At 51.9% G+C, this 24,950-nt stretch overlaps 1 protein-coding gene and 1 long non-coding RNA gene across 5 annotated transcripts; one reads left to right on the top strand and one right to left on the bottom strand.

The window, feature by feature from the left end:
• Window positions 1-35: 35 nt before the first annotated feature.
• LOC118985498 (uncharacterized) lies at window positions 36-6,719 on the top strand. Its single transcript, XR_005066131.1, has 3 exons — window positions 36-155; window positions 5,025-5,114; window positions 6,664-6,719. It is a non-coding gene; the product is annotated as an uncharacterized LOC118985498 (long non-coding RNA).
• SGK2 (serum/glucocorticoid regulated kinase 2) lies at window positions 1,355-23,782 on the bottom strand. Of its 4 annotated transcripts, none has more exons than XM_037044102.1 (15): window positions 23,603-23,782; window positions 19,451-19,706; window positions 18,270-18,335; window positions 17,666-17,715; window positions 17,106-17,163; window positions 16,838-16,921; window positions 15,840-15,971; window positions 14,712-14,824; window positions 14,363-14,399; window positions 13,258-13,344; window positions 11,961-12,056; window positions 10,878-11,033; window positions 8,672-8,761; window positions 3,435-3,640; window positions 1,355-1,599 (listed from the first exon to the last, which is right to left on the bottom strand). In XM_037044102.1, exons 2-14 carry the CDS (start codon window positions 19,622-19,624, stop codon window positions 3,476-3,478), a joined length of 1,308 nt encoding a protein of 435 aa, XP_036899997.1. In that variant the 5' UTR covers window positions 19,625-19,706; window positions 23,603-23,782; the 3' UTR covers window positions 1,355-1,599; window positions 3,435-3,475. The 4 variants fall into 4 exon arrangements, with proteins under 4 accessions (XP_036899997.1, XP_036899996.1, XP_036899998.1 ...); XM_037044101.1 differs by having other exon boundaries at window positions 19,451-19,689; XM_037044103.1 differs by having other exon boundaries at window positions 15,840-15,968; window positions 19,451-19,689.
• Between the last annotated feature and the right edge of the window lie 1,168 nt (window positions 23,783-24,950).

Below are 24,950 nucleotides of genomic sequence, written 5' to 3'. Positions count from 1 at the left end.
GGCGTGCGAAGAAGCAAGGGGCGGGGCTTTGCGGCCCCGAGATGGGGTCCAACTGCCAGGAATTGCTGAAAGAGACTTGAACAGTGATGCAAAAGAGTTTCGGCTCCCTGGGACATTGGGGTCAGTTTTCCGGAGGACAGTGGGTAGGTTTAGTGGTGAGAGGGTAACCCGAGCTAGTTCTTTCACTTTGATTAGTCCCGCATCTCTGAACACCGCAGTTCCAGGCCCAGGATATAGCGGTGAACTCGCCCTCAAGAAGCGCCCCCAGGTGGGGAGTTAGACCTGGCCAGACCCTACAGAAAACGAGAAAATATAAACTGTCTTAAGGAGCTGTGAGGGCTGGAGCTGGGCAGAAAGGCGCCTGCGATGAGCAGAGATGTGAAAGAAAAATAGCATTCATTAAGGCGAGGGTTGCAAAGAGCAAGCCGGCAGAGGGAGCTGCTGATGCGAAAGAGACATCGCCTTGAGAATGAGAAACAAGGGGCGGATAGTCTTCCTTTCTCCACCGGGAAGCGCTCCGCGTCCTGAGCCTGTGGACTTTGGTGCAATGCCACGACCTCGCTGGCTCAACTCGATGAGACTTCAGACAGTTTCGATTTCCATTTATGTTTGTTAGAATCTTCAACATGTATAAAGTGGTAGGAGTTAGGGGATCTTAAACACACAGCTCTTGTTGCCTTTCCACAGTTACTGTCATTGCGAAGTTAAACAGTGGAGGAGGGCAATTGAGAACTCTCTTCCTAGGGACGCTGTATTTTGGTGCGAAATTGGGTAGATACACAGTCTTCAGCGAGGTATAAAAATGGAAGTGATGTGTTTCCACTGTAGAGGGAGTAGGCTATGTCACTTGAGAGTTGGCACAGGTCTTGGGATCCTTCTGCTCCGTGTGGAGTGAGTGCTTGAAGACGGAAAAAGTGCCTATCCAGAGCACTTCTCCCACCGTTGGGGGTTGGAGAAAAAGCAAGGGTCTTAGAATTAGCTGCCACCAAGTTCAATTCCTGGCTGTGCCTTATACCAGCTGGGTGACCCTAAGCAAGTTCCTTAATCTCTCTGAGCAAATGTTTCTTATCTATAAAGGAGGTTAATTTTTAAATGCTGGCTCACTGTGAGGTGCGTAGATAATGTACATAACACTCAGAACATGCTCAGTAAACATAGGCGTAGCATGATCAATTCTATATCATAGTTTGTCTTCATTTTTATTTTCTATCCTGATGAAAATTTTGTGATCTTACAGTCTTGGAACAGAGAGAATCATTATGTGATTCTCAATACAATTCTGCTGTATTTCACAATACAGCAGATCGTGTGCTTTTGACGTTACCAGTACATTTTGGACAATTACAGTCTCTTGTTTTTTGCTTTGGGAAATTGGGGGAATTTTGGCCCCTCCCTCCTGTTCTACATTTGTCAATCAGCAGACACTGTGAAGACAAATCAAATCAGAGTGTTTCAGAGTTCTCAGTGCATGTCAAAGGGTAACAACAGCTGCTCCTGACCCAACTTTGGTCTTCACTGGCTGTGTCACTGGTGTGTTCTCCATGGTCTTCAGCTTCATCCCCTTATAATTCCTGGGGTGGGAGTGGGGAGCAGTCTGCCCTGGATAAATGGAAGGGAGGAAAGGACCAAGTTAAGAAAAGGCAATAAAAATCACAGCACACACTGATGTTAAGAAAGTTCCTCTTATTAACAAACCAAAAAGCTAATAAGTAGATAATGAACCACAGGTCTATGAAAAAGAAGTCGCTTTCCACTGAAATAAAGCTGCATGATCCATCCCTACAAGTAAGTGCAGGGTGTTCTGAATTCATGAGGTTATGTGCTCCTGTTCTGTCCAGAATTACCTTGAGAAATAACTCATCTTGATCACATGGAGCTCCACAGGTGGCTAGGAAGCTGTGGTCACCAAGCTGGCACCAGCCTCAAGGCCCGGGCTCCTGGCTTTAGACTTGCCAAACATACAGGGCAGGTGAGGTGGAGCACACCATGAACTTGGCAGCCAGGCCCAGACCCTGAGCAAGTTGAATGTCTCCTTCCACACCCCAATTCCCACCACCTAGTTTATCCTGACCAGTTCCTGACTTGGTTTTCATTACCGATTTTGACCGTCATTCTGTTGGACCTAACAGACCGGGAGGCAGATGAACATACAGGTTACATGTGAGAGCCCAGACTCAGCCTGTAGGGCTCTGAGTCCCAGCTCTGGCCCTGTTAGCTATGGGACCAGGCAAGGAACAACTTCTCTGACCCTGTCACTTCACTGGTAAAAAGGGTCTGTTATAGTTCTCACCTTAGGGTTGTTTGGATAAAAACTGGTAATAGTCTTGAAAGAGTCTAGCATAGAAACGGCTTCTGCATAAGTCGGTTTTCTGAAGCTGACTGGACAATTAAGCCAAAAAGGGGATGGGATTGTTAAAAGGATCAGAAGCTCTCATAGCTAGAGGACGAGGCTCAGGCCTTCCCAGGAGTGAGGGGAATGACACCACAGCAGTGATATGAAGAAACCACAGCTGCTGCTGCTGCTGTGGCTGCTGCCACTGAGTCCCAATTGCCACAATTTACATCGTTGCCACCTCTACCCCAGGAACTCGGTTTTGTGGGTACCGTCACCACAGCTACCACATGAAAGGGAGCTCCAGGTCCCTTCTTTGAGTCAAAATCTGGCCCAGCTGCATTCCTGGGTCACATGCTTGACCCTGGCTGCAAGGGAGGCTGGGAAAGTAACTGTCTAGAATTCCAGCTACTTTCAATGGAGGTAGTCATGGTTCCTCAGCCAGACTCATGAAGTAGGAGATTCCCTGAACAGAGGGAGGAGTTCAGATGCCAGGCAGACAGATCTAATAACAAATGTCTAACCCTACCCGCAATAAAGAGAACCACCATCAACATCGGAAAGTAAGAGAGGATGTTGGGTGCTACCCTATAGGCTTGTCGCATCTCTGTCATTTCACACTTTGAGATAAAAATCTCAAAGAAGCCTGCTGGTTGCCTACCCAACATTTTCCTCCTCCTCCCTGAGTGTCAGAATGCCTGTTTATTAGGAGTAATACTGTGCCAGCTAATAAGTCCCACATCCCAGTCTTCATGACAGGTAGGCATGGGTGGCTAACGAGCAGAGTCAGTGGGTGGGGCTTCTGGGAAACTGAAAAAGTGTCCTTTTGCTCTTCCCTCCTTCCTCCTTTCTTCTCCTGCCCAGAACTCAAAAGCAATGGCTAGAGCTCCAGTAACCGCCCCATGATAATGCAGCAACTAATATTGAGGCTATTTGCCAAGGATGGCAGAGCACAATATAGAAAGCCCCTAAGTATCTGATGACCTGGGGTACTAGCCCTGGGCCACCCAACACAATTCTTTATGTGCTGGGGAAACAAAATCTCATTTAAGCCATTGTTTCTTTGAGTCTCTGCTCGTAGCAGCTGAAGGTGATTCCTTACAGATCCAGCTTTCTTCAAGAGGTGTCACAGGGACTTCTGTCCTAGCAATCCAAGATGGCGTCATCCTCCGGTGCATAGGAAAATCCCAGGAATGCACTTGAGCCCCCAGAGCTGCTGGCCACAGTGTCCGGAGTGCAGCCAATGGACTTTGACACGGCTTCTTGAGTGAACTCTGGGTCAAAGTGTTTCAAGTCAGCAGGTCCTGCCTGTGAATATAAGCCAACGATGGGAACACAGGTGTCAGAGCTGCCAAAGGAACCCACAAGCCCTGAGAGGGAAGCTGGGCTTTTCCTCTGAGCACTTTCTGGACACCCTTCCTTACTATCACTTACCCATAAGTTTGCATCATTTTATTCCACGAGGTCCAATAACCACATATCAGCTCATGCCTCCTCCACAATAACCCTAAGACAAGCCTCATCAACATATACTGACCGAATGCCTCCCAGGCCCTGCTCATGGCCCTGGGAATACGGGAGAGCAAAATTGAGTGGGCCCTTGCTTTCACGAAGCTCATATTATGCAAGGGGTAGGAGGACTGATAATAAACACGTACACAAATAATTTAGGATTTTGATAGGCCTCATAAAAATATAAAATAGGGTAATATGGTGAAGAGCGACTAGCCTGCTTTAGTTATTTTGCACAAGACCTGTGAGGGAGATTATAAAATGGTCACAAATTCTCCATTCCCATCTGGAGATGGAGTCTCTTTCTACATCCTTTAATAGGGGTTAGCCATGTGACTTGCTCGGGCCAATGAGACATTACCAAATGTGGTGCCATCAGAGGCTTGAAAAACACACACTTGGAGTTCTCTCCTGCTGTACTTGGAACACTGAGGCCACCCTGTAAACAAGCCAGGCCATCCTCCTGGAGTCTGAGAGGCCTCAGCTGCCGAGCACGTGAGTGAGGCAATTCCAGATCACCAACTGCCAGCTGACCTGCCAGCCGACTGCTAACATGAGAAAGCCCAGCAGAGACTGCTGGCCTGACCTGAGCCAAGAACACTACCCAAATAATCCACAGAAGCAGAAGGAAGTAACAAATCATTTTAAGCTACCTAGTTTGGGGGTGGCTTGTTATGTAGCAAGAGCTAGCCAATACAGCCTCTCTGTGGAGGAGGCACTGTCTGCGGAGAAGGCTGAAACAGCTGGGTTTTACGCAGTAAGCAGGTGAGCAAGTGGAAGGAAGGTTCTGCAAATCTGCTCTGCAAGTATGCAAGCCTCAGCCTGTGGAACCGAAGAGACCTTGGCTTCTAGCTTCTCAAAAAGGCCTCAGGACACAGTGGCACTAGCCCAGGACCCAGAGTTCCAAGATCAGAATGTGAACTCTGGCCCTTTTTTGATGTATGGTCCTAGACAAGGCAAGTCTGCTCTGCTTTTTACAAACAAAGACACTAATGCTAAAGAAACGTCTTCAAGATCTCACAGTGGTAGGGGACAGAACAGGAACCCACCGCCACCATGTCTCACTCTGAAGTTCATGCATTGCATTTTATTATCACCCTGTCTAGTATTTGTATATATAATTCTCTCTCCAAAGTGTATGTTCAATATTATCTTCACAGTCTTTTTTTTAAATCCTCAGATAAAGACACGTTTCAGTGCCTGCACTGAACATACCCTATCTGACAACTGATGTCAAGAACCTGAAGTTCAAAGACAGGTTCACAAACAGGTAAATCCCCTCGGGGGAGATGTGAATAGTAAAACTGGCAGTGCTGAGGTGTCCGGACCCTTGGATGAAAGGGACTGGACATCGCTCGATGGTTAGAGGTGGCCAGGAGAGCCTCCAGTGTCCACCGGAAACAGGGTTCCTTCCCTTCATACTAGCGCTGCTAATTAACATGTAAAAACTAAGCGCCTTCATTGTAAACCAAAGAAACGAAAATTAAAGCAATACCAGGTGGTATTTTTTCCTTAAATTTTCCAAGTTAAAAACCACACACACACTGCAGAGAGTAAGAAGCCTCCAGCAGGCTCCAGAGGTCAGAAATCGACTGCACACCCTAACACACAGCGGGGGCGGCGTGACTCAGGAACCAAGAAACGTTCACATTCTTTGACCTGGTCGTTCTCCACCAGCAACTCCCCCCCGCCCCCAAGGAAACAGCCAGAACTCCAGGCAAAGGCAGACACTTAAAGATGTGCACCAGCACTTTACGATAAATGGAAAGTGGTGAACAACCTGAAGTTCGCCATTAGGAGCAGGGTTGGATACATTATGCCACCAACGTAGGGTTGAAATAGTATGAGTTACTTAAAATGACCCTTGTAAAGTTTTATATTACTTGCAGAAATAATGACATAGGCCCTGGCTGTGGTGGCTCAGTGGGCTGTGCGCCAGCCTGTGAACTAAAATGTCACTGGTTCAATTCCCAGTCAGGGCACGTGCCTGGGTTGTGGGCCAGGTCTGTGGCTGGGGGTGTGTGAGAGGCAACTGATCCATGCTTCTCTCCTTCTCTTTCTCACTCCCCTTTAAAAAAAGATTTTATTTTTTTATACATTTTTAAAAAATATTTTATTTATTTATTTATTTTTAGAGAGGGGAAGGGAGGGAGAAAGAGAGGGAGAGAAACATCCATGTGTGGTTGCCTCTCACATGCCTCCCACCCAGGACCTGACCCAACAACCCAGACATGTGCCCTGACTGGGAATTGAATCTGCGACCCTTCAGTTTGCAGGCCAGCATTCAATCCACTGAGCCACACCAGCCAGGGTAATAAAATCTTTTTTTTAATAAAAGTAATAGCCCTGGCTGGCGTAGCTCAGTGGATTGAGCGCGGGCCTGCGAACCACAGGATGGCGGTTCAATTCCCAGTCAGGGCATATGCCTGGGTTGCCGGCCAGTTCCCAGCGGGGGACTCACTCAAGAGGCAACCATACATTGATATTTCTCTCCTTCTCTCTCCTTCCCTTCCCCTCTAAAGATAAATAAATAAATAAATAAATCTTTAAAAAATAAAATAAAAGTAATAATGACATAGTTTTAGCAAAAAAAGGGGGGTGGAGAAAAGTATCTCTATATAAAATATAACCTAGGTAAAAAACACACAGGAACGATGGAAAGGAAACACATCAACCGTGGTTTCCCTTGGGCAGTGAGATAATAAGCTTTTTTCTCCTGTGGCTTTAAATTTCTCTGTTTTATATACTTTCTACAACGAATACATGCCATTTTTCTTATCAGGAAAAAAACTAACCATAGGGGGAAAATATCTATACAGGGCTTGGCTCCACCCGGAGTCGCTGCGTGACACAGAACACTTTAAAACCTGTAAAGCAGAGGACTTCCGCCAAGATGGAGGCGTAGGTGGAAACACTGTGCCTTCTCCCACAACCAAGTTTGAATACAACAAAGGATTGGAGAACAAAGACGCAGCCGAAGAACAGAAAATTGAACTATACGGAAGTCTGACAACAACGAACCGTTCAACTGGGACCTGTAAGAGGGGAGGAGCCAGCAGCGGAGCAGGGTCGGGCAGGAAGGATTCCCCGACCCCAGGCACCCAGGTAGCTCCGCGTCGGGTGGAACCAGTGAGGGCTCGGGGTGGCGGGCTGACCTGGTCACACATTCGTGCCCAGATAAACCAGCAGAGGAGTGAGCAGTGAGACGGACTGCGCAGGCCCCAGCGAGCGAACCCAATGGTGGGCTGACTGCGGTCGCACATTTGAGCGCAGTGGGACAGACCGCGTGGCCTGCAGTGATGGTGAGAGGCAGCAGAAGGGGCCCGCCATTGCTGTCCTTTGGCCCCGCCCCCACATACAGCGTCACAACCCAGCGCCTGGTCGCCTCGGCCTGGTGAACACCTAGGGTGCTCCTCATACGTAACAGGCACAAACAGTCCAAAATACGGCTCAAGAAGAACTCAAAGCCCCAGAGCCGATAACTCTAAGCGAATAAGAAATAGCGAACCTCTCAGATGCACAGTTCAAAACACTGGTGATCAGGATGCTCACAGAACTGGTTGATTTTAGTCACAAATTAGAGGAACATATGAAGGCTAAACTAATTAAAATGAAGGGAAATGCACAGGAAACCAATAGTGATGGAAAGGAAACTGGGACTCAAATCAATGGAGTGGAGCAGAAGGAAGAACAAAACATCCAACCAGAAAAGAAGGAAGAAACAAGAATTCAAAAAAAAACGAAGAGAGGCTTAGGAACCTCCAGGACATCTTTAAATGTTCCAACATCTGAATTATAGGGGTACCAGAAGGGGAAAAGAAACAGCCACGAGTGAAAAAACGTATTTGAACAAATAATAAAGGAGAACTTCCCCAGTCTGGCAAAGGAAATAGACTTTCAGGAAATCCAGGAAGCTCAGAGAGTCCCAAAGAATTTGGACCCAAGAAGGAACACACCAAGGCACATCATAATTACATTAGCCAAGATTAAAATGAAGGAGAGAATCCTAGAAGCAGCAAGAGATAAGGGGACAGTTACCTACAAAGGAGTTCCCATCAGACTGTCAGCTGATTTTTCAAANGAGGAGGAGAAGGGGGCAGAAGGCACAGAAAATAGCATAGACAGTAGGCAAAAAATAGATGGGGGGAGGGCAAGAATAGTAGGGGAAATATAGAATCTAAAGAACTTGAGATACATGGTCATAAACTAAAGGGGGGGAAGGGTGGGGGAGGGGGTGTGCAGGGTGGAGGGGAATGAAGGGGGGGAATAGAACAACTGTAATGGTATAATCAATAAAATATATTTTAAAAAATAAAAAATAGCCCTGGCTGGTGTAGCTCAGTGGATTGAGTGCGGACCTGCGAACCAGACGATTGCAGTTCGATTCCCAGTCAGGGCACATGCCTGGGTTGCAGGCCACCCAGGCCAGTTTCCTGCAGGCCAACTCCCAGCAGGGGACGCACGAAAGGCAACCATACATTGATGTTTCTCTCCTCTCTCCTTCCCTTACCCTCGAAAGATAAATAAATAAAATATAAAAAAAAATAAAAATAAATAAAAAATAAAAACCTGTAAAGGGCTGTGTAGTGAGAGTCACTGGTGCTAAAAATGAAGAAGTGGAGGCATGGCCCGTCACACAGAGCTCAACTGGCAGTCAGGGCTCCTGGTTCTACACCAGTTCTGCCTCTAACTTTCCATGTGACCTTGGACAAAGCATGGAGTCCCTTGGATCCAGGTTTTTTCCCACCTGTAGAGAGTTGGTCCAGATGCCCTGCTAACTTGGGCCAGGCCTGGTAACCCAGAATCTGGACTGCGGTGACTTCTTACCACATTTGGGTTGAAAGGTGGCGTCAGCCTCTTGTGGTACAAGTCATCCCAGTTTATGGGGCTGAAGAACACATGGTTCTTTATCTCGAGCTGCAGGAAGAAGGTGCCGATCAGAAGCAGCCCTCCCCACAGACACTCCCAACCCTTCCCGACTCCGCCCCAAGCTCCAACTCGACTGGCAACTGACCATCAAGCCCCAAAACCTTTACTGAGAATGTAACTTGGTTTCCTGGGACGACAGTGCTGCAGCCAGGCCTCTCCCCTTTGCCATCATCAGGAACCCAGACCCTTTCTCCCAGGGCATTTGTTTATTCCGCATCTGTTTAGTGAACACCTACTGTACGCCAGAACCTGCTAGGCTTTGGAGGCACATCACTGAACTAGGGTGCCCCAGGAGATCTTGGCAACCCCAGCCCACTCTGCCTTAGTGCATTGGACTCTTCCAGAACTCAAACCAGAGAAATAGACAAAGCAACTCACTCTGGAAGGTTTAGGAAGGAAAGACCCAAGAAAAGCTGTAGGCTCCCAGAGACCCAGAATTTAGGACTCAGCCCTGGGTGGGTTTCACCCTTTCTTTCCGACTCCAAACCAAGGTCAGCGCCAACTTTCTCCCGTCCCAGCAGGACGCCCCCCCCCCCCCCCCCCCCCNCCCACCCTGGGACCCCCCCCCCCCCCCCGCCTCTGTTTCTCAAAGAATGATTCTCCGGCCACCTATATCAGAATACCACCTTCTGGGCTTGTTAAAAAGCCAGACCCCAAATATCCCAGATCTCCCAAAACTAGTAACACTGGTTGTACCCGAGGACATTTTTCCACTGCTTTTAGAGAGAGGGGAAGAGAGGGGTGAGGGGGGGGAGAGAGAGAGATGATGATGTGATACATTGATCACTTGCCTACCTCATACACCCTGACCAGGGATCAAACCCACAACCTAGGTGTATGCCCTGACTGGGAATGGAACCAGTGATCTTTCAGTGTATGGGATGACCAACCAACTGAGCCACACAGACCAGACAAAATCATATATATTTTTTAAGATGCAAACTGGAAGGAGTGTACCAGTTGTCCCGAAAACCTCATTCCTTAAGCTGGCCAGGGATGGGTAGACAAATGCCCTAAATGTTGTTATACTTCACAGCATCTGTCATGTAGGGCTGTTGGTACAAACACTTAAAAAGCACTTACTATGTTTCAGGCATTGGCCTAAGTGCCTTGCATATCTTAATCCATTTGATTTCCATAGCAGCTTAGAGCTAGGCACTATTATTACAGATGGGGAAACTGAGGCTCACAGAGAGAAGTTAAGTGTGAGTGGTGGAGCGGGGATCTGAACCCAGGTACCTGTCTCCTAGTTCACACATCTCAGCCGCTCTTTGCTAGAAGAGAAAAAAAACTTCCAGGGAGAAGAGTATCGTGGTCTTCCTTTTATAAACTCAAATGATCTTTGGTTGAGTAGAGAATGGAAGGTTATTTTTTAAATGCTATTTTAATACAAAATATATAAGAAACTTGGTAAAAGAATGGACTATGAACTTTTCATCTCTATATCTTGAGTGCCCAGCCTGGGCGCTGGCAAGGAGGAAGCGCTCACATATTTGTGAAAAGCCAGGTTAGTCCACTCTGCACAGAAGCCAGAGGAATTTCTTAAAACTTAAAATTGGCTCTTACTACACCCCTGCTCAAAACACCCTGAAGCGTACCACTCTCCACCTCGCTCCCACCACAGGACCTTTGCACATGCTGCCCAGTGTCTGGATGCCTCCTTCCAGCTCTGCACAAATGGTTCCTTTTCTCCTTCAAATCTCAGCTTGGCGCCTCCTCAGAGAGGACTTCCCTGACCATGCCAGTGTGAATTCACCCCCTCTCATCATTACTGTCTGTCTCAGCTCACTGTTCATTTATTTCCTGACACTTGCCACGCTCTGTAACAATTGTATATAATGTTTGTTCATTGTCTCCCTCCCCCCCCCCATAAACTCAATAAGGGCAGAGACCCAGTCTACTGAATCCCTAGCACTTATCTCAGTGTCTGGCACACAGTAGGTGTTCAGCACATATTGGTTGACTAAAAGCACCAGACTGAAGGAAGTAATGAAGCAGCAGCATCTGTGCATTTCCAAATGAGCAAATTAGCTGGGTGCATGTCACTGTGCTTCTGAGTTGTCTCTGCAAGAAGGGGCCGGTGCTCCACCGGCAAGTCACATACAAAGTCTGCTTTGGAGCCCAGCCGCTGCTTCTGGTCCTTGTGGAGAAGGGCTTGCAGGAGGTCACAGGCGGCCACCGTCCGGCCCCCAGGGATCTGCAGTGGCTCGTGCAGAATATTCTCATACATCTGGGCTATGTCTCGGCTGTAGAAGGGTGGCTAGTGAGAGAGGGAGAGAGCTGGAGGATCATCCATGTGCAAGTGGGCACAGGTCTCAGAGAGACTTAGAGCAAAGCCAGGTCGCTGGAAGGATCAGCCAGACCTGCGTCTTGTACACTGGCTCACGTGGCAGACTGGAGAGGGACAGAGACCTCTGGGCTTCCAGTACAGTGGAGAGGGCTTCTGGGAAGGCCAAGGGGTCTCTCTCCCCCTGTGTGAGACTTGTGCACCTCCTGGGAGCATCCCCTACCCACCTCTCGTAACCTGCCTTGTGCACTAACTTCGCACTTTGCAAGGCTCACACCCTTCATCATTTCATCCCATCCTCATGACCGTCCTTGGAGACAGGTCGCAATTGTTCAGAAGAGCAGACAAGGCTCAGCAAGATGAAAGCCTAGGCAGAGAGCTAGGCCCCAAACCGTACCCAGAGCCCGTCTTTCCTGACGCTCTTCCTCCCACCTGCTCTGCCAGCCCTTCCTCCTTACGTCCACCAAGCTCTGTTGCTGAAGCCGCCCTAGAGTGAGGCCTGCCCTGGGGCAAGTCTGCATGGACCTCCGCCTAAACAGGCAGCCTGGGACTGGGTCCTGGGCTGGTTGCACAACCTACCAGCACTCTGACCTTTCTGGGCCTCAGTTTCCCTTTCAGTAAATTGAAAACAACTCCATTTCCTGCAGCCACTCGCAAAAAGCTATTCTGAGGAACCAAAGGAGTAACATAGGAGGTGGAGTATTATAAAGTGCTGAACTGACATTATTGAAAAAGACATATCATCCTTGTATTCACTTTGGCATCATCTGTTTTAGCTTGGAGTGGAGAGATGGCCCGTTCAGTTCCTCGAGAAGCCTGAGCAGGTGACTCAAGGGAGAGGCCCACCCCCACCTCTCCCCAGAGCCAGATGTCCCTTGCAGATGGCCAGACCCCACTCACCAGGCCGTGCAGCATCTCGTAGAGAACGGCCCCCAAACACCACCAGTCCACCGCCCGATCGTAAGGCTCTTTACGAAGCACTTCTGGAGCCAGGTACTGTTGAGGGGAAACACTTATCTGAAACCCTGCAGACTCAGCCTCTCCATTTGTAAACAGGGCACTTGGAGAAAAAGATCATGGAAGAGGTGACACATTGGGGCCACTTGTCTCCTACATGAGCCGGAGTGCCATACACCCTGCTCCCTGCACTTGGCAATGTCCAAGGAAGGGATGGCTGGGTTGTCAGGCCTGGGGAGGCCAGCTCTGTCCGGCGGACACCTGGCCATTCACAAACACAGACAATGGCTCCTGCGCAGAAGGTCATCCGTCCGTCGGCTACCCTACACCAAACCAAGGAGGTCCAGCTGTAATCTGAAGACTGGATCATCATGCATGGGGAGAACAGCCGAGCAGTGAACGCCCCGCCTCATGCCCACTCGGGAGGAGCTCGCCAGACCTGCAGCCTCAGTCCCACAACCCCACCCAGACAGCTGTCCAAGCAACTGGGGACTCCTCCCAGTTCGAGGTCCAAGGGTCAACACTGGTGAGAGTTTGAAGGAAGGGTTGAACCCTCAGGCTGCACGGAGGCATTGGCAGGACAGACAGACGTGGGGATTACTGCTGAGACACACAAATGTTAACCTTCCAGGCTCTTGGTGGATGGAAGAAGATGGAAGAAAAGGTGTCTTTCACACTCGCCAGCCCTGATCTTAACTGTCAGGCTAGGCCCTCCTGTTGCACATGGACTTCACCCTGTAGGGCAGTCGCTATCCACATGTGGCCACCACACACTTGAAATGTGGCTGGTCTCAGCTGAGGTGGCCCATCACTGTAAAATACACTCCGATTTCGAAGACTTAGGAAACAGAAAACAAACTATCTCTACAATTTTATATTGATTGTATGTTGAAATGACAATATTTTGTGTACATTGGGTTCATGAAATACATTATTAAAATGAATTTCACCTGTTTCTTTTCACCTTTTAAACATGGCTGCTGGGAAATTTTCATTACCTCTGTGGATTTGCGTTTCCATCAGACAGCACCATGGTAGAAACACCAGCAGCTAGCTGGGTGCTCTGCCAGCTGAACCCCGCATTACACAGACGAGGGAACCAAGGCTGGGGGCACAGGCAGCTCAGGGGAAGTGCTTGGGTGGGACAGGGGAGCTCTTTTTGGTGTACACCATTGCCTCTAATCAGGAGCTGTGGCCTCAACCCCTCATAGCCTGCCTCCTCTTGGAAGGGTTAGCTCACCTCCGGGGTGCCACAGAATGTGGACGTGGTCTTCTCCGGCTCCACCCCTTCCTTGCAGAGGCCGAAATCTGTCAGTACCACGTGTCCCTGTGGAGGAGGGAAGAATGGGGCAGGAGGGTGGTTCAAGATTAAGGTATGGCCAGGCCAACCCTTGAAGCCCAGGCGCCACACCTCAAGGCAGCCACCGTGGGGTCTGATGCCCTGCACAGGCTGAAGGCCCTACAGAGAAAACTAGGCCTTCCTGACTGGGAGTGGCACAGGGGGGTGGGGTAGGGAATGGCGTTCTGCTGTCTGCCCAGCTCATTGCAGACCCAGACCCATACCCTGTAACAGTGGCAGCTCCAGAATGTCCTTGCTGGAAGGGGCTGGTAGCAGCAGCCCCTTGACAGAGCACTGGGGACCCACCCAGGAAGCAGCCACACCTTGCGGCAGCTGGGCAGGTGGGAGGCTGGTGGAAGTTGTGAGGAGGGCGGATACCACGGGGCTCTGCCCAGATCTTCCCCTTAGGAGCTGTTATGCCCTTCTCCCACTGCCCTCACCCAAAGTTATGGCCCTCCCAAGGGGCAGTCCCCGCCCAGTGACTGATGGGTGCAGGGGCACAAACACCCAGCCCACTTGCCCCAGTTAAGAACAGCTCTAAAGAGCCGTTCCAGCTGGGACCCTCCTCACCCCGACTGGCTGAGGCCTCACTTGCAGCCACAGTGCAGGTGAGCTTCCTCCTCTGCCCAATCCTGCTTTTCCACTCCCTTAAAGGTTGATCTCTTGAGACTGTTCCCCAATAATCTTCTGCACCCAATGTTTTAGCTCAGGGTCTGTTTCCGGGGAACCCAGTCTAAGATATGGAAGGAATACAAAATTCACGAGCCTCTACCTGACTCCACCCCTGCCCCCTATAGACCCCCATACATGCACATGTGCACACATGTGCACATACACATGTTCTTGTGTGCGCACGATGCACATATACATGCACATATATGTGTGTGGGCACACATGTAGGGGCACACACATATTTGAATGCATTCCTCCATCATATGCATGCCCATCCACACACACTTGTGGGTGCATAGAACATGTGTGCAATGATGCACACACATACACACACCTGGCAGTCCAAGAGGATGTTCTCTGGTTTCAGGTCCCTTCAGGAAACAAGAGAAGAGCGTGCTGTGATGGCCCAGCCACTCAGTGAGGGCAGTTAGGGAGCTGGGGGCCTGGCAGGAGGGGTGTCATGGAGGCTCACAGAGATGTCCAGGGAAGCCTGGGGAGGACGGGCCCTTGATCCTAGAAAGAAGGAGGCTCCCACCCTACTGCACTGGGGTGCTCTGCTCAGGCAAAGGGTTCTCCTCAGAACTCAGGTTCACTGGGATTTCATCAGGACTCGGGGGTGCACACAGCCCCTGGCTGTTGGGGCAGAGGGCGGGGCTTGGCTCTGAGCCACAGGCAGGCCTCACCTGTAGATGATGTTGAGGGAGTGCAGGTAGCCAATGGCGCTGGCCACCTCAGCGGCGTAGAACCGGGCCCGGGGCTCCAGGAACCTGCGCTCCCGCTGAAGGTGGAAGAAGAGCTGGAGGGAGAAGACACCTATGAGAGGGTTTCCTGGGGTGAGGGGGCGTGGCTCCAGCTCCTAGAATGCAGGGGGGCAGCTGGCCAAGTCACCCCCTCTCTGAACTGCAATGCACTCAGACGACAAAACACATGCCAGCCCCCACCCCATACAGCAGTTATGGGGGACCAAAGGGTCAGCAGGAGCAATGAATAAGTGTGGACTGAGCGCCTACTGTGCTCCAGGCTCCAAGCCAGAACCTTTCACATCTCTTATCTCATTTAATCCTCATGACCACCTTCAAGGTATCAAATACATGCTAGTTTCACCTAAGAGGAAACTGGGAGGGGGTCAGAGCTGTCAGGTGACCTCCCAGGTTCATGCATCCTGCACCTGGCAGAGCTGGGATGTGAAGCTGGGTGGTTCAAAGCCGTGTTTTTCCTCCACCCCAGGTGATAAGGTTATTGTCCAATCAGCCCAGGTTAGATCTGCCCGTGGGCCAGCTGCTTGGGCTGTCTCGCTGGCATGGAAAGTCCTTCACCTCCACCAGCGGACTTAGGGATGCAGGACGAGAAGTCCCATCTTGGCACCGGGCAAAAAGGCAGGAGGTCACACAGCTTAAATCTGGGATCGCCGAGGAGACCCCACTGTTTTTCCCAGAGGGCCAGAACGAAGTCCAGGAGGGAACTCAGCTCATCCAGCTGTGCTTCCTGGTCACCCCCACCAGTGGCCTCTGGGGTAAAACGAGGGCATTGGAAACCTGGACCACAGAGCTCCTCTTCCCCAGGTGAGCCTGGGCAGCTCTGCAGGGGGAAGCCAGTATGGGCCCTCATTCGGGTCCCAGCTGTGCCAGGTACGAGCTGGGTGCACTTGAGCAAGTGAGTTAGCTCCTGAACCTCGGTTTCTTCAGCTATAGAACGGGTCTGTTGTATGAAAAATGTGAGATCATCCCAGAGCCCGGTACTCAGCGGGTATGTGGGAGGGACAGTCCCCAGCTAAAAGCCGGCCCAGGGGACCTCCCTGCGGGCCCACCCACCTCTCCTCCGTTGACGTAGTCGAGCACAAAGTAGAGCTTCTCCGGCGTCTGGAAGGAGTAGCGCAGGCCCACAAGGAACGGGTGCCGCACGTTCTTCAGAAGCACGTTGCGCTCCGCCATGATGTGGTTCTGCTGTGGGGTCACACAGACAGGGGCCCATGGCATTGCCCTCAAGGCCCGGCTGGTGGGGCTTGCCCTGCCTGGGACCTTCCCAGGCCCTTCCTCAGACACCCACTGTGGCTCCTTATTGCCAAGCCCAACTCTTTGCCTAGATTCAGGGTTTGGTGTGGTGGCTTCATCCCCAACCAGTCCACCTGGGTGCAGCTCCAGCCCCCAGATCAGAAACCCCTGCCTGCCAACCCTGGGGTGATGAGCAAAGCTTATGTGATTACTGAATAAATGAAGCCACATTCATGCTTTATTCAGTTCACGCTGTTTCCCCTTCCCGGGCCCCCTTGTTTCAGACCTTCAAGGCCAGCTGCAAGGCCACCTCCCTCAGGAAGACCTCCCCTACCCACTCCCAAGATGTCCTTGTCTTCTCTTGAGTCCTCTGATTTGATATTGAGCCCTCTCTCAGGGCCTGCTTGCTCCTCCTAATGAGGTTGGTATAAAGTGAGCTAAAGCCTCCGTAACTCTAGGATGGCTGTGGCTGGAAGGGCCTTCAGAGACTACGAAGTGTGACCCCACCCTACACAGACGCATAGATGGGGAAGCAGGCACCTAGACACGGCCGAGGGCTCATCTATGTGGAGCCCTGAATTTCCCAGGGGGAGGCACAGGGCTGGACCGGCTCCTTCTTCAGGCCTGTGGGTGAGGTTGTTGACGTGCCTGCCTTCTTTGAGAAGGGTCAGCAGCCTGGGTGCCACCTGGCCCCCTGCTGTGACCCCCTCTGCACCCAGCCCATGGACCCCCTCACAGTTGGGACACATCTTGGGAAGCCACCCTAGCCTGGGAGTTGAGGAGAAGGAGAGGAAATGTTTATGCCTGAGCTCTGGTACCTCTTTATTCTTTAAGATGGATTTTTTCTGCAGCACTTTCACTGCGTAGAACATCCCATCGGACTTGTGCTTGGCCAGTAGGACCTGAGGGAAGCAGAAACACAAGCCCACACAGGTGACCACTCCACTGATGGACCCCAGCTGTGGCCCTGCATCCTTGAATCTGCAGGTTGTAAGCTTCCTCTTTGCACATGCGAGTGACAGGCAGCGGGTGGAGGAGGCCAAAGGAGGAGAGATCCAGGCCCCTCATCTTCACCATGTCACTTACCTTCCCATAGTTCCCTTTGCCAATGACTTTGAGGAAGTCGAAGTCGGTGGGCCGGGCACTGGGGGAAGAGGGGAGAACACGGGTCAGCATTCGCAAGCTTGTGAAACCTTCTCCCGAGATCAAATTCAGACTTCTTTTTCACTTTGGACGTGGGGAATACAAGGAGCTTTCCTACAGCCAAGCCTCCTCACCGCTGACGTGTTCTCAGCCAAGAAGGGTCTTATAAGACTGGCCCCTGCACCTGGGGATTTCACAATCAGGTAGATAACATGTACAGTGGGGAGAAAACCAGACAAAACTGAAGAGAAGGTAAGGGATCTGGCTTCAAAGCCTGAGAAGGGCCCAAAGGGTGGGGAGCTGCCAACAGCGTAGACATTGGGTAGCATTCTAGGCCCAGGGCTCAGCATGGGCGGAGGCTGGGGAGTTAGTGCGAGGTAAAGGTGGGGCATAGTCCTGGGCCCAGAGCGCAGAGGGTCTTGAAGGTAGACCAGAGAACTTGGATTTTATTCCCAGGGCTAGGGGAGCCAGGGGAGGAAGTTCCTTGAAAGACTGGAACTTACTTTGGGTTGGCTGAAGGCCCCAGGTTGATGTTCCCATTGGCCTTTGAGGGCTAAAGACATTTACAGAAAGAGGTGATTAATACCAACAGGTGCCTACTCCTTGGCTCCATCCCTGCCCCCTGTCCCAGGCCCTGATCCATTCTCCAACATCTCTACTAGGCTCCTTCCTTCCTTCCACCCCTCTACTCACCTACCCCCATCTACTATCTGGTCAGCTTCGACAACAGCCTCGGGTGGCGGCTCACTCTCATGCCTCTTGTGAAGGTGAGGAAACTGAGGCTCAGAGAAGGGCTGTCCTGTCCAAGGACTTACAGGCAGCCCCACAGGTATTACTACAACCCAAGTGTCCTCAGAGCCAGTTCTGTGACTTTTCCACCTCATTTACTTCTTGAAGCCTTTGCCCAAATCTCTTATCTATTTACCCCTAAAATAGCCCACTTCCATGAGCTTAGAGTGACCCCAGTTCCGCCCCCCCCCCGCCCCTCCCTGCACTGTCCTGTCTGGGATGGCTCACCTGCCTGGCAGGTGCTTCTATATAGACTTTCTGAGCTAGGTAAGGACGTGAGCCCCCTGGTGGTGGGTAGGGGAACCAAGACCCACTCACCTGTGGACTAAGGGTCCCAGTTGGGCTAGTACCAGAGTCCATTCTGTAGCAGCGGTAGGGCTGGGGCTGGGAACACAAGGAGAGGCATTAGAGAGCTGGTTGGGGAGTTAGCTTCACCTGTCTAGGGCTTTGGGCACCGCTGCCCTCACCACCCCTCCCCAACCCCATCTGTACACCTGCCACAGCCTGATATCCTTCTACCCCAGAGGCCAGCCACCCCTACATGAGACAACCTCCACTGGGAAGGAGGGAGAATGGTCAGGGTGGCCCCTCCCAGGCTGAGTCTTTTATAAGGGTTGGGGACAGCCAGAGTAGCAAGATCCCTGAGAGCCAGGCAGCTCCAGAAGTCCACGATGGCCAGGCCGGAAGGACCCTGGCAGACCATAAAGTCTGCCCCCCCTCACTCCATTTCACAGGTGGGGAGCCTGAGGCCTAGAAGGGGACTTGCCAGGATGGCACAGCTTGCGAGGGGCAGGCTGGGCTGCCCTGGCTCCTGCCCAGGCATGCTGTTCCTGAATTCCCAGGAACAGCCCCAGTCTGCACTCTGTGCTGTCTCCCTGCCACAGTGATTTCTGCCTAATGCCCCTGGCAGGGCAGCTGCCCTGGGGGCCTTGGGCTGGTGCCATGGAGAGACCCCAGACTGAGATCAAACAGATCAGCTGGTCCATGCAGCTAGGGGCAGTGTCTGTCCTGTCCCCACTCTGCAGAGTGGAAGAAGCTGGCCTATTTGCCCTGACTCAGGATGCCCAGGGCCCAACAGCCCCATCCACCCCTGCTTGGAAGGTCAAGGCCAAGAGCTGATGTTTCACTTGACATCCCTGTTGCTTGGGGAAACTGCTGGATACTGTGCATCTCAAGACCATAGCCTTGGCCCTTTGTGGGGCATGGGCTGCAGCCCAGGCTCTCTAGATAGACGCTGCCTATCTTTACAAGGGGGCACCTGGAACACCACCCCATGGCCTTCTGCAGAGCTGAGAAAGTGACCACAGGGGAAGGAAGGGAGTCCCTGGGCTCTGTGGAGCCCTGAGAGAGCAAGTTGAGGAACTGCCTGCTGGAGAGTGCAGCAGCCTGGTGCCCTTGGCCTGTGCTCCTGCAGACAGCCCGCACTGTGGCCACTCCCTCTCCTGTGCTGACTCTGACGGCCCCTCTGCCAGGCCCTGGCCTCCCTAAGCCCCCCGTACCTGCACCAGCCTGAGGAGGGGCCGCTGAGAGAAGCAGCAGTTGGAGCTGGAGGACGAGCTGTGGACAAGAGAGCCTTTCTCTGTTCTCCCAACAAGGGCTGAAGTGTCTGTGCCTGGCGCTGGCCTGGCCCCAGCTCGAAACTCCCAGCAGCATCGGGGGGCTGTTGATATCATGCAGGACCAGGCAGAGCTTAAGATGGGCTGGGAGACCTCTGTCCCCTCGGGGACATCACCTCCCCCTGGGGGTGGGTGACAGCTGCAGGAAAGCCCTGGAGACTCAGGGTTTGGTGGACCGTGTGAATGTGGGTCAGGGTGTTCGTGTGCAGGTATTTAATGTGTGGATGTACTTTGGCCTGTCTGTCTGTCATGTCTGTGTGTCCCTGTATGCTGCAGTGTTTGTGTCAGTGTATGAGTCTATGTAGGTGACTACCTGGGCTCCATTGTCAGTGTGTGTCATGGCGATCGTGTTTGTATACTTTGTCTGTGCGTCTGTGCTTCTGTGACTGTGTGTTCCCGGTGTGTATATGTGTGTACTTCGGGGAGCCTCTGTGTAGTGTGTCCATGTGTATCTTTATATGTGTTAATGTGCTTGTGTGTATGCATGTGAGTCTATGCGTGAGCATCTATGTGTGTGAGTCTGCAGATGAGTATGGGTGTCTATTGACGTGTGTGACAGTGTAACCATGTGTAGGTCACTGTGTGTCTGCATTCATATTGGTGGGTGCATATTTGTAAGTTCGTGTGCATATGTGTGTGTGTGTGTGTGTGTGTGCGCGTGTGTAGGGGAAGAAGACCTGCCCCTGGGGCATACCCGGGCCTGGTGTAAACAGTATGGGACTGAAGATGAGGCCCCGGGACCCCAATCATGGCAGCTGAGAACCTGCAGATGTTTGGGAGGAACCTGGAGCTCAGTCCGACTGGCCTTGGACTTTGATAGCCGAGGACTTGGCCGTTCGGGCTTCTCCCTGCCAGCCCCAGGAGGGGGCCAGTTGGCCCACAGCTCTCTGGCTGCACCAGAGGCAAGAAATGTGGCCCCAGCAGCACTGGGTTCCTGAATTCCCTGCTGCCTGGTATGATAATGACCCATGGAGTACTCACGGGGTCCTTCCTCTCCCCTGGAGCTCACGAGGGGTCCTTTGGGGAATGCATGAGTGACAGGGCCTGACACAGCCCCTGTTCTCCTGGAACTTCCTGTGTGGCTACCACATGCCACACCCAGACCTCTGCAACTCACCATAGTGGCAGGATCTATGGCGCTGGGGCCAAGGGGTTGGTCAGGGAGGGGCCTGAGCCTAGGGGCCTTGGGGGTTCTCTGCAGGCTCTGAAGGGCCAGGTGCTGGGCGCTGTCAGCCAAGGAAACCCGAGTGAACAGTATCAGAGCCCACCGTCTTCCAACAGAGCGGAAATGTTGAACCCATACACAGATGGGCAGGACGTCGTGTTGACAAAACACACGCTCAGCACCAGGACATTTCTTTTCAACAACCAGCCCTGATTGGCCCCTCACTCAGCAGCACTGTTGAGAACAGGAAAGCAAGGGTGGCCACAGTAACAACCTGCATGACCACAAGGCGCTTGGGCATATCGCAGCTGAAACAGCTTGCGCTCTCGACCTTGCATCCCCACCCGGATACTGTCCATTTCTCTGTTCCCCGTTTCCTCCAACAGAAAGAGTTGTCTTCCCATTTCAAAGAGGCCTTTATCCCAACACGCCACCAAAACGGTGGCTGCCACGTGCCAGAGCCAGTGGTGAATTCTTCATGGGCGCCCTCGCTTGGCCTCTCAGAAGTGCGTGGCACACCCCCTTCTCCTGCGTGGCGTCGGGAGCTTCCCGCTCTCCTCCGACCTCCCTGACTGCCCTTCCTCCTCCTCCTCTTCTGCTGGACCCTCCTATTTTTACACTTAAACACTGGCCTGTCCCGGGGCTCAGCCCTTGGGCCTCTGTCTGCACTTGTTTCCTCGCTGATCTCAAGCAGTTGGACGGCACTGAGCACCAATTACACTCAATAATTCCCGAACGAATCTCCCGCGTTCTGATTCCCGCCTGCACGCCGAATTTAAATGTCTAACTGCTTCTCGGACGCTTCACTGGTTAGATATCCAGAGGCGCCTCGGACTTCACGCGGCTAAAACACGTCTCGGCTCACATTCCTTCCACTCTTCCTCGGCCTGCTCCTTCCATCCCTGGAATGGTGCTGCCACCCGCTCAAAAGCTCAAGCTGGCACCCCACCCCTCCCTCACTCCCCCAAGAACTCCCACCAGGCTCTAACTTCCAAGTGCACCCAGAAACCCACTGCTGCGACCCCTCTGCTTGGGCCACCAGCGTCACCTGCGTGGCTTATTGCAGTGGCTGCCCTACTGATTCTGTTTGTATCCTCGCCCCGTACAGTCTCTTTCCACCAAAAGCCAGAATAACTCTCTAAATATGTAAATCAGACGACGCGAGTTTGTCGCTTAAAACACCAGTGACGTCCCATCACTTGAAGGATCAAAATCCCAAGTCTTTGGCATGGTCTACGAGAATCCACCTGGCCCGGCTCCACCTCGTCCCCACTGCCCGCCCCTCACTGCACCCCGGCCTCTCCGGCTTTCTGGCTGCCCCTCCCACACAGAGTGCCTGGGGCCTCCTGCCCCTCACACCCACTTTTCCTCTGCCAACAATGCTCTTCCCCAGACACCTGCACAGCTGCCTTCCACTAATGTCACCGAGGTCTCTGCTCACATGTGACCTCTCCAACAGGCCTTTTCTGATTCCTGGCACCCAACTGTCCGGGTTTGTCCGGGACTTGCAGGTTTCCCAGGATGTGGAACTCTCAGTGCTAAAACCAATACATTCCTGGATAAACTAGGAAGGTGGGTCACTCTAAGAAACCGGTCCAGCTCATTCCCTATCCCCTATTCCTGCTTTATATTTTACTTTTTGACACCTTCTCATGCAAGGCTTTACATTCTGTCTCCAAGGAGACGATCCGCTGCCCAAGGGCAAAGACTTCTCTTGTTCACTGTTGACTGCCCAGCTCCTAGACCGGGGCCTGGAATATAGTCAGAGCTCCATACATATCTGACTAATGAATGAAGGAATGAATTGATAAGATATATTACAGGACATATAAAGTGGAAAATCACCCAACAACACACAAAATCGATACAGGAGCCTATGTAAAATGAAACAGTAAACATATGTGCCACAGTGTCAAGCAAAAAAAAAAAAGAAAGAAAGAAACAGGGTTCAGAATGGTAGGTGTACCAGGGACCATCTTTGTACAGAGAAAAGAGACACGTGTGGACACGAACATTTGTGTACAGCCACGGAAAACAGTCTGGAGGGCCATGACCCAAGGTGACAGTGGGTTAGGTTATTTTTTTCACCTTTGTATCAGTGTGCAAAACTTCTAAATCCTGGTGGGAACTTTGACATGCCCACCGCGTCCCATCACCTTGACTGTGACCCCCACACCCGAACAGCTCTTTGCCCCTCCAGCTTCTTGCTCCCTCCTCTGCAGCTGCTTCTGCTGTTGTATTTGTCTTCCCTCTCCTGTGGTTGACCCATTTACCCCGGCCTGCCCAGGGCACGCCAATGGCATACCAGTGACAGATGTACCGAGTGCCAACTGGATCTGAGGTTTGTCCCACAATGCCATGGGTTAGGAACTATATCATCTTCCCTGTTTGAAGGAGGGGGACACTGAGGCTTGGAGAGGTGAAGTGACTCGATCAATTCCCATCGCCAGTAAGTCACATAACAGATTTGAACCCAGGCCGTGTGACTCCAAAGCCTGAATTTCAGGAAGAAGTTAGCAATTTAGAAAAGGAAGGCACGGAGTTAGGGGGAAGGGAGTGAGGATGTAAACTGGTTAGTTAGGAAGGAAAACAATTAGGTAGCTGAGAAGGTAGAGTCAGCTGAGAGGGAAGGAGGCAAAGGAGAGAGGGTAGGGGAAAAGAAGTTGGAGAAAAAGGAAATTAGGAAAGAAGGAAGCAAAGGATGGAAGGAGAAGAGTTAGGAAGAAAAAAGGGTTTTTAGGACGAAGGGTGTTAGGAAGGAAGAGAAGTAAATAGGTAGTTAGGAAGCGAGTCAGCTAGGTAACTAGTTAGTCAATTCGGCTGCCCATCAGGCTGGCAGGCGGGGTGCCGCTCCCAGCTGAGCCTCTCACCTGAAAACTCTGGGTCCCAGCTCAGGTCCTGGGGAGCAGCCCTAAGCACAGCTCTGCCCTCCTGTCTCTCAGCATGGCCCCCCCAATCCTGAGCTGCTGGAGCAAACTTCTCTGTCAGGAGCGACTTGTCACCCACTCACTACGACTCCCAAACAGGCTCAAGTTCAGCCTCCGAGCCCTGCCAGCTGATTCCTGGCCACAGGGCCTTCCAGTTACTCATTAACCACTGGGCCTGAATCACAGTGCTGACTGCACCCACTGGCTCCTCAAAGGCCCTGCCCTGGGGAACCCTCTGAACTTGTAAAAGCTACTGCACACCTGATGTGACCTTGGTTGAGCAAGTGACTTCAGCTCCCCAAGCCTCACGTGAATTATGTGTCCTGCCTCACGGGGGGCGGGGGCCGGGGTTGTCTCTGAAGTTCCTTTCAATATTGTCACAGTTTTATTGTCTGAAATCTCACCCTCACCCTCCCAAGTTCAGCTCAAATGCTGACCGCCCCCCCCCCCCCCACAGTCTTCCCCGATTCCATCGGCTGAATCCCTTTCCCTTCCTCTCGGAGCCTGGAGAAGAGGCCACCTGAAAGGCAGGTCACACACGACTCTCCTCTCAGCCAGTCCCTGATAGGACCACCAGCCTCTGTGACAGCCCATTTCATGGACACCTCCAGGGAGGGGCAGCTCACACCCGACATGTCTGGCACTGTCTTGTGTTGAGCCAAAGCCTGCCATCCAGAGCTCGCCTGCCCCGGCTCTGTCCAGCGCCACCCTGGGAGAACCACGGCTGGCTGAGCCCCATGCCCTGCTCTGCCCTTCCGAGACCTGAGGCTCAGGGCCCAGGGCTCAGCTCTCCCCAGGTGCCACGGAGGGAGGGCTTTCCCTGGTTGATGTGAAGGTGCCCAGACTGAGGGTTCTAACTCAGGGCAGGGACAGGGCCTGGCCTGCTGGACAGGTAAGAAAAGCTCCACCCAGTGACCCCCTCCTCAGCTGGCAACTCAGAGTATGACCACCACGCTGCTCTCTCCAATTACATTTCGTTGAAATGTCAACAGCATGCCCTGGTGGGTGTGGCTCATTTGGTTGGAACATCATCCTGTGGACTGAAAGTTTACAGGTTCGATTCCTGGTCAGGGCACATACTGACCAGGTTTTGGGTTTGGTCCCCAGTCAGGGCATGTACTGGAAGGCAACCGAGTCGATGTTTCTCTGTTTCTCTCTCTCTCTCTCTCTCTCTCTCACTCAAGTAATGAAAAAATGTCCTCAGGTGAAGATTTAAAGAAATAAATAAATAAAATGTCAACAACTTCCCAGTCATTCTAGTGCTTTAAAAGCTGGCTGCTTGTCCTGGCTG

This window comes from Sturnira hondurensis, unplaced genomic scaffold (genome assembly GCF_014824575.4).
Source record: "Sturnira hondurensis isolate 20B ecotype Veracruz unplaced genomic scaffold, ASM1482457v3 Scaffold0004136, whole genome shotgun sequence".
In the NCBI taxonomy this organism is placed as follows: domain Eukaryota; kingdom Metazoa; phylum Chordata; class Mammalia; order Chiroptera; family Phyllostomidae; genus Sturnira; species Sturnira hondurensis.
Note: the sequence above shows the minus strand (reverse complement) of the source record. Positions and strands in the feature narration are given on the sequence as shown.